Source organism: Enoplosus armatus, chromosome 6, assembly GCF_043641665.1.
Source record: "Enoplosus armatus isolate fEnoArm2 chromosome 6, fEnoArm2.hap1, whole genome shotgun sequence".
NCBI lineage: Eukaryota > Metazoa > Chordata > Actinopteri > Centrarchiformes > Enoplosidae > Enoplosus > Enoplosus armatus.
This window is the reverse complement of record NC_092185.1, coordinates 17,852,442-17,866,419: the sequence shown is the minus strand read 5'-3', so window position 1 is coordinate 17,866,419 and position 13,978 is coordinate 17,852,442. Positions and strand designations below refer to the sequence as shown.

Genomic DNA, 13,978 nt, shown 5'->3' with positions numbered 1-13,978 from the left:
CACATGAGCCTGGTCAATAGTTAGCCAGACAGAGGAGTCAATAATGGAACAGGTCAGTAGGTGAGACTGGTCAACTGAATTAACCCAAATGAGTTTGAAACTTTGTAAATAAGTTCAAAATAGCTCTAATAATGTAATCAGGGAGTTCTTTCAGCTTCCGCACTTGTTAATTAGGTCTTACACTGAGCATGCCTTGCATAAAAGGCAGAATCTTGTGCTCTGATGGCACTGTGCATGAATACTAACTTACCCAAAGTCTGGCAAACCAACATGTGCAAAAAGTATACTGTGGCTGAATGTATTCACATGCATGTGCTTGTGCTTTGTGGGCATGCACAGTGTTTGTATGAGTGTGAGAAAGGGAGGGAGAGAGCCTGTTCTTGAGCGCGTGTTAGCACAACAGAGTCATTAGCAAACAATCCCCGTGGGGATGTAGATGAAGGAGCTGATGAAGTTAAAAGTGTCTTGCTTTAGATGTTCAACACATTGACCGCAAAAGCCCAAATATACATCAGGATCTGTCCCAAACTCATTAACACCGCCAAGTCTTAACCAATTTCCATGTTTATTTGCAACAGCTAAAAATGTATGCTAAATTTATGCCAGATTCACAAATTAATGTAGCCTGTGCACAATGTTCAAGCCTTGTGGAAGTTAGCTAACAGCATAATCAAGAGATAAAGAGATGTGTTGAATACAGAGGCGTTACATGGATGTAACTCTAGTTCTGTGAGTACATGCATAGCCCTCTACCATAACCAATGCGCATGGTTACATATATGTACCGTATGTTATACATTTTTGTACATGTATCCAGGTATGAATGCACAGGAGTTTTTATGTGCATATTGTTGTATTCGACCTCATTTTTTATCGTTTTTTATGTTGTTTATCATTGTTTTATTTTATGTAAAGCCCTTTGAGACATACTTTGTGATATTGGGCTGTAGTAAACTTTGACTTGACTACATAGTCTGTGTGTGTGTGTAAGTGTGCAAGTAAGTAGCATTGTTGGCAGTGCTCTTTGGGGCATGCTTGTCTACATGCTGTGATTCAGCCCACAACCCTGCCTGGCTGATGTGAGACTATTAAAGACCAAATCCTGCAGTGAGAAGACAGACAGAACCTTGTGTGTGTGTAAGTGTGTGGTTGGGTAGGTGTGTGTGTGAGTCTTTGTTGAGCAACTAGACAATGGTCATGGAGCTGTCAATCATGGTGTCATTTATGGTACGTATGCCTTGCACACAGAGATACATGTGTGCACAGTTACAATGATGGCAGGGTGTATGAGTAGACATACCACAGCATTGTTGCTGCCAGTGAGATGACAGTTGTCAGAAACTGTGACATACTTCATTGTCCATCAGTTATAGTGCGGCAAAGCTCTGCTACAATGCCACATACAGCATTGCACATACACAAACACACACGCACCCACTAAATTATAGAACCAAGACTGAACAGGCATCTTCTTAATGTTTAAAATTCCACAACACTGTACCAGTAAAGCTTTTTTCTCCAGAGCTACTTTGTATGTATTTGTGCATTTTTCAGTGTTAATGAAGACAAGGGCAAAGTGCTGCAGGTGGATATCTCACATTAAGCCAGGGCACAGGCCAATATACAGTCGAATAAAATCCCTCACAAACACATACTGATAGGCATCATGTTGAGATGCAGGGCACTGGAAGTTTGTGTCTTTAAATGGAAGCAGCGTGATATAAAAAGACAGATTCTGGAGTAAAAATGGAGTACATTTTACCTCTCAAGGGAACATGATGTACCTATTCAATTATCCGTCCCTACTCAAACAAGACAGATAAAAGATGATCATAATACCCAGTGGCTGAAAAGAAGCACACATAAAATACACTTCAGTGGGTCCACAGGTAACATAAAGAGGTAAGAAATCCCAGTGCAAAACAATGAAATAAACAAAGGCATAAAAAAGAAAACTAAACTTTGAAGGGGAACTTTGCTGATCTCCCCGTGAAAGCATCACTCCACTTAAGGGTTAGAAGAATTGGATAAAATGTGCCCTTTGCTCACAAAGGAAAAGCAACACCAAAGCAACAACAAATAAAAACAAGCAAAGAAAGCTTTCTCATCTATCTGACAACACAGCAGCTTCTGCCTTTGAAGAGGAGAAACAAATGCCATCGGTTTAGACGTCTGTCTGTCTCCTGTCGAGCTCAATGGGGGATCCCGCTACATCTTGTGTTCTGCTATCCTCCATTTCATTATTTTGTCTGCACTCCATCTCTGTTTTATCTCGATAAGACATATGAGAGGTAAAATCAGTCAAACAACACTGTGTGCGTTTGATGAGCTTTGTTACCACAGTGAGCAACGCTTTTACACGTCTCTCCGGGATGTGCTAGATCCCAAAGTACCAGGCAGAACTGTGTAAAGCCCAATGTTTGGTGTCTCTAGTCAATGGTATTTAGCATGGAACATAATGTGACACAGGTAAGGCTAAAAGCTGACATTTCTTCACAATCTCCAAACATCTTGTGCCCTGTAGCAAAAATCTATCCCCCATGTCCGTTTCACCAGAGCCTCACCGACACTCAATAAAGACTTGGGGAAAAACATAGATGCACATTGATTTGGGAGTGGTGATTGGAAACCAAATTAGGACGTAGAATGCTGAGTGACCTTCATATTGACTGATAACAGATAAAAGGGCTTTGTAAGGCTTTGAAAAGATTGACTTTCTCATGGTTTTGTTCCGTAAAATATCTATAATCTACATATTTGATTAACCCAAACAATAGCATGCAACTACACTTTTTTTTATTGCAAAAATTTAAATTCACGCAACATTTGAAGCAAACATAGGGTCAAAAATGAGTAAACGAAGAAGAGAAACAGAGTTGGTAGTCTTTCTGTGCAGCCAGCCTGTTAAGCTCAAACTGTGTGTTAAGCCCTGGCTTCTGGCTCAGCACCATATAAAGCTGATGGATCAACGCACAGGGGCACAACATATGAAACCCATTTATTTCAAGGGGTGTCTGCGTTGTCTCTGTAGCCGCGTAGACACGTGCACACAAAGACACAAACACATATGCACACAACATAAAGTTAAAGAGGACTTGCGCATGTCGGAGGCATTTCTATATCCAACCCAGTCGCGGCACAACAGAGATGGGGGAGAATGGCCAATCTATAATCATTAGGAGGGAATAGTAGAGATGGCGGAGAGAGAAAGCTACAGTGCTGTCAGCGAGGTGTCGGGATAACAAGATTAGACCTTGTGTGATTCATCTGCGGCCGTGGCATTCTGCTCCTCACCCGCCCACCACAATTCCTGACGGTTGGTGTGCGCAACCTTTATTCCTTGCTTTTCTCTGCCTCTTTATAGTCCTGAGTTGTTATTTTAGATGCCGTGCATTTAAAACTTGGATACCACTGTGTCATACAGTCGTCCTGAATGAAATTGTTCTACAGATTACACAAATTACATGATTACACAAATTAACATCACATATTTAAACGGCACGTATCGTGTTTTGATCTTGTCCTTATATTTCAGGCCATCTTTTTGTAGGTAATGCAGCTGTCTATCCTGGCTGTGGCACTGCTCTGTTGTTCTCTCTCTTCCGTCCTGTCCTTCGCATAGTGCTTCATGTATTTGCATCAGGGTACAATTATACTGCAGGCTCCTCCATCTCCAAAAACTCTCACTGTCACATTTCTCATCTGCAACATTGTGACTGACATCATGGACAGAGTCAGCAAATGACAAGTAACCTCACAGCACTATAAACCCCCATAAAAACAGCGTAGCTATGTAGAGATTTCTACTTCACAAGACATCCATCCAAAGTGTTCTAACTTCACATTCACCCCCCCCCCCCCCCCCCACACACACACACACACACACACACACACACACACACACACACACACACACACGCACACACACTCTTCCCTCCCCTCTATCTCCCTTCATCCTGCACTTCATCCCTCCTCTCCCTCTCTTCCTTTCTCTCTCTCTCTCTCTGGGCTTGGGGACTGTAGAGTGACTTTGAAGTTGTGCTGCTTCAGGAGGAGAGAGAGTCACTCTGGCTAATTAGTTGTCCTTATCCCAACAGCAGCAGCCGCCACCAGCTCACTGGCTCAGAGGGAGAAACAGAGCAGGCATCAACAGCAGCTACCAAATGCTGCATGCTAAAGATACCCTTCTCCCTCTGCTAGTTGTTAGTGCTAGCGGCTAGCAACAATTTAACTCACCCCGAGACTAAACTGCGGATTAGAGAAGTTGCTCCACTCAGCATAATGATAGGTAATATGGTATGAAATATGGGTACAGCGAATCCCCTGCTCCCAGGGAAAGCTTGTCAGACCATAGAGGACTGCAGTGGCAAGATTCTCTCAGTCAGTTTTTTTTTCACCACGTCATCGATATGACCATCAGCTTTACAGTAGGAAGCATTGCAATGACAGACTCATGGTTTTCCAATGCACAGGGGAATGGCACTACAATATGCTCTCCAGGCCAAGAAGAAATAGTGTATGCTTTAACCATGCAATGAAAGTCACACAAGTGAAGGGGAAATACAAAATTATACATGCACTTCATGAAAGTAACTAAATGAACATTACAAACAGCACTACAAAGGTGAGTCACATTAGGTTTTGTTCAAATGATACATGTTAACCTGCTTTATCAATAGGCTGAGTATTAAACCTCATCACTTTTTGGATTAGATTTGTAATCTTGTTTTTATTTTTTGCAAGAAACAAAATGATTGTTTTGGAACCAAAATGCTGGTATCGTACCGGTTTCTCACATTTCTCTGGCTTGTGACCCAGTTTTATTTCCCAGAACTCTCATGAAACAAGTAATTACAGAGTTGTCACATTGTTGTGTGAATTTGAATTATGTTTATTTTTGTACTCTATTTTCAAGAGCGTGCAAGCAGCCCCATCTTATATAACAACCCAGTATCACAACAGACGGGGATATGTTAGGAATACATTTGGCTCACCGTGCACTTTGACCTTCTTTTAGTGGGAAATGTGCAAAAAGAGAATTTCTTCTTACTCATCATATCTAAAAATCGTTAATCATCATTTCAATCTCATCGTTCTTTGTGATCATATGTGTGGAAACGATTTGGCCATACCACATGTGTACATGTCACATTAATAGTTCAAGAACAAATACACACCCACTGCAGACAGGAAATGTGAGTAGAGACGTGGTGTACCTACTAAGGCCTCTGTGTTATCTTGTCTCAGCAGGGTTTCTCACAGCATGTCCATCTCCCTCTCCCTCTCCTTGCTGTCTTTTGCCCTCCCTCCCTCCCCCTCTCGCTCTGTCTCAACCCCACGGCCCCACGGCACAGAGACATGGCAGCGAGAGAGAGAGCGAGGGCTGGCTGAGTTTCAGAAACATTAACTACTCCCTCGAGAGACACACACACACACACACACACACACACACAGACACACACACAGAGACACACACACGCTCACACATACAGTGTTGATTCTGGGCTTCTCTTTGTATCGGATCGCCACGCTCCATTCTGTTTGGCCTCAGTGCCAATGACTGCTGACATACTGTCATATGTGCACATACTGTGTATTCTCTTTCTGTCTGTTTCTCTCTCATCATTTGAAACATGACAGGCAGCCACTTCCCACTGACGGACACTCTTATTACTATTCAACTAACTCCATTGTTTTTCTGCTTGGAAGTGAACTAAAAAAAAACAACATTCAGCTGCACTTGCTCTTTGAAGTAGTCAAGGCTCATTCCCTGGTAACAAACTGACACAAAGGTCCAAGACGAATTCATTATCCAAGACAATTCAATGTCTTTCTGGTCCGTAGTGTCATAGCCTGTGGGGCTGTGGACTAAAGAGTTCAACATTAGTTATATAAAGTTCAACACACAGTGGGTGAGAGGAGGAAAGGCCTTCTCTGCCAGATATTCTGAGACAATTAATTCAACCCGTCTCCTCATCTCCGCAGACCCCTGACTCCCAAGGCCAGTCAGGGTAAGGACAGACGAAGAGGGATGACGTACGTCATGTTCGTGCACATAAATATGAATATATGTGTGTGTCTGTCTGACAATCTCTTGTGTGTGTGTATGGCCTGTATGTGTGTATGCATGCAGATACGTGTGTCATGAGCAGTGTTGCGCGCACACACACCTGTCCGGGAGACTCAAATTCCTCCCTAATGGCACCATGGGGACCCAAGACATTAGCATATTAAAAGGTGACATTTCACAGTCTGAGCCTTGCAGTACAGTGCAGTCCGATCACTCTGACAGTCTGACAGCCGCACAGGCGGGCCGGAGAACAGACACATAAGACTGGAGTGTGACACAATGTGAATATGGGAAAGTGGCTGGATTTGAGTCAGAAAACACCTGTCCAGCCACACTAGAAACCTCAGAATGGGAGAATGGGTTTGTAATCGGAGACCAATGTTATGTCAAGTGTGTCCCACAACTAGAGGGAACTTTACAAATGACCTCACCAACAGTGTGGTCAAATGGGTCATGCCTCATAATTTACATTGGCACACAGGCATTGAATTATAATTGAGGCCTCAAGCTGCTTCATATCAGAGGCCAACGAACAAATCAATACACACACTGTACATAAACACCCACAAATGCTGACATAAAAACAGCAGTGCATATTTACAGTATATCAATTACATACCATTTTCATACAAACATTGATCATCACAATGTATACCCAGACTAGCTAAAACAAGCACACCCACACACACAGATGCGTGTATGTGATCCAAGAAATAATGGTGATTACATTAAACATTAAAATACATTACATTAAAGTTGTCTCTTTAAGAGGAACTCAGTTGCCCCTGGCTTCCATACAATTCAATCCCAACAGGCACATACATGAACACACACCTGCTGGTACACACGTACACGCACACACACACACACACACACAAACACACACACACACACACACCAGGGGCCAGCAGTTGAGAGAAGTGTGACAATGGCTGAGTTCAGTAATTGGCTCTGAACTGCAGCTTCAGCAAAAGCCTCGGTCCTGTCGGAAAACTGTCAGTGTTTGGCATCTGTTACTATCATTTTCCTCTGCAGGACAGCACAATGTGAAACACCTGGGTTGAGACATTATCCTGCTACCTTCCCCTCTGCTGTCGCATGTTACAACGGTTCCAGCAACTACTTCTTCTGCAACTAATAATACTTCTGTCAGTGCTGAGGCAACAGAAATGACCTGTCTTTCCCTCATGAAAATATTAGACTGCACGTTGAGCCGAATAAGAGACAGAGAGAGCGCGACTTCCGGAGCAAGACGGCAATGAGTGAGAAAAAGTCAGGGAGACACTGACACAGCGAGAAGCTGATTAATACCGACTGTTTATCAAACAGCAATATCCGAGCACAGAAAGCTTTTCATCGCAAGTCTAATGATGCTGCCACAGAAGTGATGCAAAACGGAGGGATTTTCCATTTGCAGATAACCTGTACTGTGAGCAATCCCACCAGCTTCCTGCTTTCCAGCTCATAAGCAAACAATTACAGTCAGCGCTCCTCTCTGCATGTGTCCTGTGAAAGACAATTTTCAGGTTGTAGTATCTTGTTGTCCTCCATCTTCCCGCTCTGTTCAGTTTCTTTACAACTATTCCATCAACACAAGGGCCAATTTTGAGTGGGGACTGAATAGAGTTGCCCAGCAGGAGCTCTGGGACGAAATAAGAAAAAAGAAATCCCTACCGCATCCTTCAAAAAGAGGCTGTGTGGGTAACAGCAAAATTATAAATAGAAGTGTTTCACCCAGAAGATTTTAAAAGCGTTTTGGAGTGAGGGTATAGTACCAAGGTTTTCTTGGAGGCTCTGACTCCTGGCAGGAGGGCCAAACAGCTGACTCCTTCAGCTGAACATTTGAAAAGGAGGAAAATCAGCTGCTTGAAAGACCCACTGTCACTAACTCAGCTAGTGATCCCACTCTTCATGAGGCTTATTATGATATAAATCACTCGTACTCAAACATATTTCACAAGATCAGCCATTGATTTATGTAAAAATTTAGAATCCACTCAAGCAGTCCAGTCCTTCTAATTTGGATGTTTGAAAAGCTGGCTGGCAGTCAGCCCAGATTTTATGTGTCAAAGAGGAGGCTGTTTCAGGGACGTCACTACTCAGTCACAGTCCAGCTCTTAGTTGCTTCAGTCTACCTTGCTGCTGCATACTAAGATTTTGGGGAGGGAGAGAGGAATGATGCTATATTGCCAAAAGTATTGGCTCACCTGCCTTGACTCGCATATGAACTTAAGTAACATCCCATTCTTAATCCATAGGGTTTAATGTCGGTCCACCCTTTGCAGCTATAACAGCTTCAACTCTTCTGGGAAGGCTTTCCACAAGGTTTAGGAGTGAGTTTATGGGAATTTTTGACCATTCTTCCAGAAGCACATTTGTGAGGTCACACACTGATGTTGGACGAGAAGGCCTGGCTCTCAGTCTCCGCTCTAATTCATCCCAAAGGTGTTCTATCGGGTTGAGGTCAGGACTCTGTGCAGGCCAGTCAAGTTCATCCACACCAAACTCTCTCATCCATGTCTTTATGGTCCTTGCTTTGTGCACTGGTGCACAGTCATGCTGGAACAGAAAGGGGCCATCCCCAAACTGTTCCCACAAAGTTGGGAGCATGGAATTGTCCAAAATCTCTTGGTATGCTGAAGCATTCAGAGTTCCTTTCACTGGAACTAAGGGGCCAAGCCCAGCTCCTGAAAAACAACCCCAAACCATAATCCCCCCTCCACCAAACTTTACACTTGGCACAATGCAGTCAGACAAGTACCATTCTCCTGGCAACCGCCAAACCCAGACTCGTCCATCAGATCGCCAGATGGTGAAGCGCGATTCGTCACTCCAGAGAAGGCGTCTCCACTGCTCTAGAGTCCAGTGGCGGCGTGCTTTACACCACTGCATCCGACGCTTTGCATTGCACTTGGTGATGTACGGCTTGGATGCAGCTGCTCGGCCATGGAAACCCATTCCATGAAGCTCTCTACGCACTGTTCTTGAGCTAATCTGAAGGCCACATGAAGTTTGGAGGTCTGTAGCGATTGACTCTGCAGAAAGTTGGCGACCTCTGCGCACTATGCGCCTCAGCATCCGCTGACCCCGCTCCGTCATTTTACGTGGCCTACCACTTCGTGGCTGAGTTGCTGTCATTCCCAATCGCTTCCACTTTGTTATAATACCACTGACAGTTGACTGTGGAATATTTAGGAGCGAGGAAATTTCAGGACTGGACTTGTTGCACAGGTGGCATCCTATCACAGTACCACGCTGGAATTCACTGAGCTCCTGAGAGCGACCCATTCTTTCACAAATGTTTGTAGAAACAGTCTGCATGCCTTGGTGCATGATTTTATACACCTGTGGCCATGGAATTGATTGGAACACCTGATTTCAATTATTTGGATGGGTGAGTGAATACTTTTGGCAATATAGTGTAGATCCCCAGCCAGACTTGAAGAGGGACAATTGTTGAAAACTACAAAATAAAGGCCCTTTGAAAATGACTTTTTTCAGTCTATTGTTTGCCTTCTTCACACACATATACATGGAAAGATTAAAGTAAACAAAAAACAGAAGAAGAGACAAAAGGGTTAGCAGAGTAAAAACAAAACAACCTCAATTGCAAATCAAAAAAACACTGAAAGGATTGAACGGTGTAAACGTACCTTCATTAGTACTGACTCGCTGAGTTTCTCACGGTTGACAATCTTTATGGCGACTTTCTGGCATGTTACACAGTGGACTCCAAGCTTGACCAAACCTGCAAAAATAAACAGGAAACACATACTTTATTAGGTCAAATAGGTCAAAACTATTAGATGTCTGTACTTAGGACTAATAGCAAGACAATGTGTGTTCAGATGACACCAAGAAAGGAAGTGATGCATTATTATGGCACTGTAGTGAAAGTACAGTGTATAACACATTACGCGAGAACATTTAAAATGCACTGTCAAATTAGACTGATATGAAATGGCTCGTGGCTGTGTGTACAGAACGCTGATAATGACTTCTGAAGTGTAGACAGCGCCTTAAATAAACTGCCCTTGGGGGTTTATTTGAGTCATAAATGCAGTAAAGAGTCGGCCATTTGTGTTATTGATTTCTATAAAGCACTAAACTGCTGTGATGCAGTCAGTTAGCTCAAACAGACAATAAAAAAGGTAACAAACAGAGGCATTACAAAGACAAAGGTCAGTTGTTGAATGGGACTTATTATTGACCAATGACAAGAATGAAACAACAACGCATCAAACTGTAGGAGAATAAATTAGGATGTCGCATTCAAACACCTTAGCAGAAAACACTACCCTTTACTTCACAACCCATGCATGAGGAGACATTTGAGTGTGTGATACAGTATACCAGTTCAAACTAAAACTTTCGGCATTGGCATTAGTGTCAGAATCAAAACTCACACATAATAAATCCTGCGATTCGCGACAGAATCACAAAAGCATCTCCCCTGCTTTGCCTCAGTAAATGTCCCCGGGCATACTTAGTTAAATGATCAGGCACAAAAAAATCCAGAAAACAAGCAGGAATACCCCAATAAATGTACAGTTATTGTGGAACAAAGTGGTGCGTTTGTGTGTATTTGATACAGGGGAGCCATGACGACAGCACCAATCCATTTTATGCCAGGGACCACAGAGCTGCACACACATTAGATGTACTTACAAACTGAAACAAACACACGCCCATGCACAAACAAATGTCAGCTCTCTATTATTGATTTCCCCAATGGCCCCATGGTGCTGCAGGGATTTGGAGACGACGATGATTTTTAACTTTGTAAACTACAGCATTTGAGCTATCTAATGGCTGGCACACAGAATTTACAGAAACACCAAAGTGGAATAATGTGAAGGCTTTGAATTCTTGCCACTCTCATGCTGGCAGGGATGAAGGTGGCAGAATTAAGTTGATAAATGTTACTATAATGTGCAGAAATGATGCAGTTATTATAAGAATGGATAGAAGTAATGTCCTGCATCAAACTGGCTGGCTGACATGAACGAGACTTCCGCGGGGTTCTGGCTCACTCTCCCACTGTCTCTCAGACAGTTTGATTTCTATATAAACCTGCAGAAGAGGAGAGTCAATGGGCTTTGAGGAGGCGATGAAACATAGGAAACCAGAAATAAGTCTTCTGACCCCACAGAGACGTCAAGGAGGCGAGAGAATGATGGAGGAGGGGAAGAAGCAGTGGGAGATGGAGAAGGAGAAAAAGAGAAGAAGTAAATAGAAAAAGAGCATGTGAAAGATGAAGGGGAAAAGTGAAAAAGATCGAGAATCATTATTTAAATGACAGGCCACAGATAATTAAGCAATAATGGAGAGCATTGTGTGGGAGTGAGACTCTGGCTTGGGACTTGAGGGGCCGCGGGGGCCGAGAGTGGAGACACATGGAGGAGAGGAGGCGTGAGAGAGAAAGAGAGACAGGGACAGAATGACGGAGAGCAAGGAAGAGAGAGATTTAGCAAATGCTAAAAAGAGGAAGATAAAAAATGTAGAAAGATTTGGAAAAGGGGATGAAGCAATTGAGCAGGAGGGGGAATAACAGACAAACCATTAGCCTTGTGATGGTAATCATATGTTAATGGCTGCTATAGAGAAGCTCATAAGTCATGATAAACGCATTAAAGAGAAAATATCTGCCCGCAAACACGTAAAAAGTTAACTGGATTATTTGCCTCACTATCCATCTTCCTCCAATGCCTGTGTTTTTGTGAGAAGAGGGCGCATTAGCAAGAGGGAAATGTGCACGGGACGACAGCACATTATGATTTTACAACCGCTTTGTGTAAGGATTGAAATGAACTCTTACAAGAAAGTTCAGTACATAATACAAAGGGACATAAGACATTAGCCTCTTTTATACCACACACACAAACCTCATGACTTTCAATCATGACTAACAACAACAGAACTAATGGTCATGGCAATGCATTCAATTTACCAGTTTAAATCACAAAATGAGCCAGCGACAGATTAAACTCGGCCCCATTGGCCCACATTAATGCATATTTGTCTTTAGGGGCAAATTATAATTTTTTTGGTGTCGTGTTTTGTCACTGGTGGTGAAACAATAGCGTGCACATGTTGTGTCCTGGAGATCAGGTCTCCTTAAAAACACTGAAACTATATTCCTCACCACCCACCTGAGGAATATCAGAGGAAAGTTTCAGTAGAACCTGCCAACATGTGAGGCTACCCAGTGCAACACTAATAAATAAGTAATAAACCTGTTGTCAATTTACACAAAATACTCATTATTACTACAAACTTAAATACTCAAACCCACAAAATATGCTTTTTGAGCAACACATCGTAAGAAGAGACTACAGCTATAGCTGCTCTGTGAGACTGTACTTTTAGTCATGTTCTTTTAGGTTCTTTGAGCTAAATGCTAATGTCACCATGCTAACATGCTCACAATGCCAATGCTAACATGCTGATGCTAAGCAGGTATAATGTTTACCATGTTCACCATCTTAGTTTAGTGTGTAAGCATGCTAACATTTGCTAATTAGCACTAAATACAAAATACAGCTGAAGCTGATGGGAATGTGTTAGCTTTGCAAGTATTTAGTCATAATCCAAAGTAAGTAAAACAAATTGAAACCAGGTGATGGCGCTAGATGAAAAGTCAAGAGATCACCAAAGTTATTAAAACAAATCCTGAGGCAAATATGAATGTCTGTACCAAGCTTCAAGGCGATTCATCCAGTAGTTCTCAAGATGTTTCACTAAAAGCCAAAAATGTCAACCTGATGGTGGATCACCAAAGTCAGTAGGCTTCATCCTCAGGGGACCATGAATGTCTGTAAAAAATGTCATGGTAATCCATCCAATAGTTGTTGAGATATTTCAATCTGGACCAAAGTGCTGCACTGATAGACATTGCCATCCCTAAAACTGGTTGTATTTTATATCAAAATCAGGCATGGAGATACATATTTCCACCCATAGAACCTAAAACATACTAGAGCATGTCATCATGTGTGGGAGTAGAGTGCATCCACACAGCTGTTTGCCAACACACAGTCCCTCTACATAATGTGTGTGCACCAGACACATATTTACCAAACAAGAATGTACAGCGAAAGGAGGAATCCAGAAACTATTTGCAACCCAGAATAGAAAAAGCAAAATAATTAATAAAACAAATCAGACAATGAATAAATAAAAAAATCTGCTGGCTTTTTGGCTTTTCATTTGGCCCCAAAACAGTATTTAGTTTGAAGCACAGGACTGTGGATACAGAGACATGCCATTGAGATCCTGGGTGTGCAGCTGCAGTTGCCCAGAAACTCCACTCTCGGCATTGCTGCACAAAGACTTTTACATGTACCGTATCTTCACAGAAACATGTTTCAACCTTAACACCATCACAGCAATTTAATCATTTTTAAACCATCACCAGCACATCTAAAATAAACTCCCCAACTGATATCCTAATGGTTTATACTTCTCAGCGATTCCTCCCTGCTAATGTCCAACCCCAACACCCTCAACCAACAGCAGGTGCATTCAATTAACTACATAAGACTTTCTCACAATAATTGCATTGTGGCTTAACTTGTCTCAAGTATGTTGCAATATTTAATTAACCTCTGCCTCTCCGTGACCCAAAACAACCCTCCTTCCCCTTCTCTCTAATGTCCTGTAATGAGGGTGATTGCCTGATACTCCCTGCGCCCCTTTCACCCCCCTCAACTCAGGGTACACACGCTGAGCTGAACCTGGACTGGTGAGGCGAGGAGGTGTGTGTGTGTGTGTGTGTGTGTTTGTGTGTGTGTGTGTCAGGGGTGTTCAGGAGATGCCCTGGAAGACACCAGGGTTTCATCTGGATCTGGCTGGGCTGAGCAGGTTTGCTGTCTTTGAACATAGCTTCAAACGTAAGGCTTTGACTGA

At 42.7% G+C, this 13,978-nt stretch overlaps 1 protein-coding gene across 1 annotated transcript in view; it reads right to left on the bottom strand.

Annotated features, from left to right (window-relative positions):
* brsk2a (BR serine/threonine kinase 2a) overlaps positions 1–13,978 on the bottom strand; it is a 152,135-nt gene that overhangs the window by 51,099 nt on the left and 87,058 nt on the right. The window contains exon 2 of the mRNA XM_070906877.1: positions 9,724–9,818. Within this exon, the coding sequence (XP_070762978.1) occupies positions 9,724–9,818 (95 nt within the window). The remainder of the gene's footprint in view (positions 1–9,723; positions 9,819–13,978) is intronic.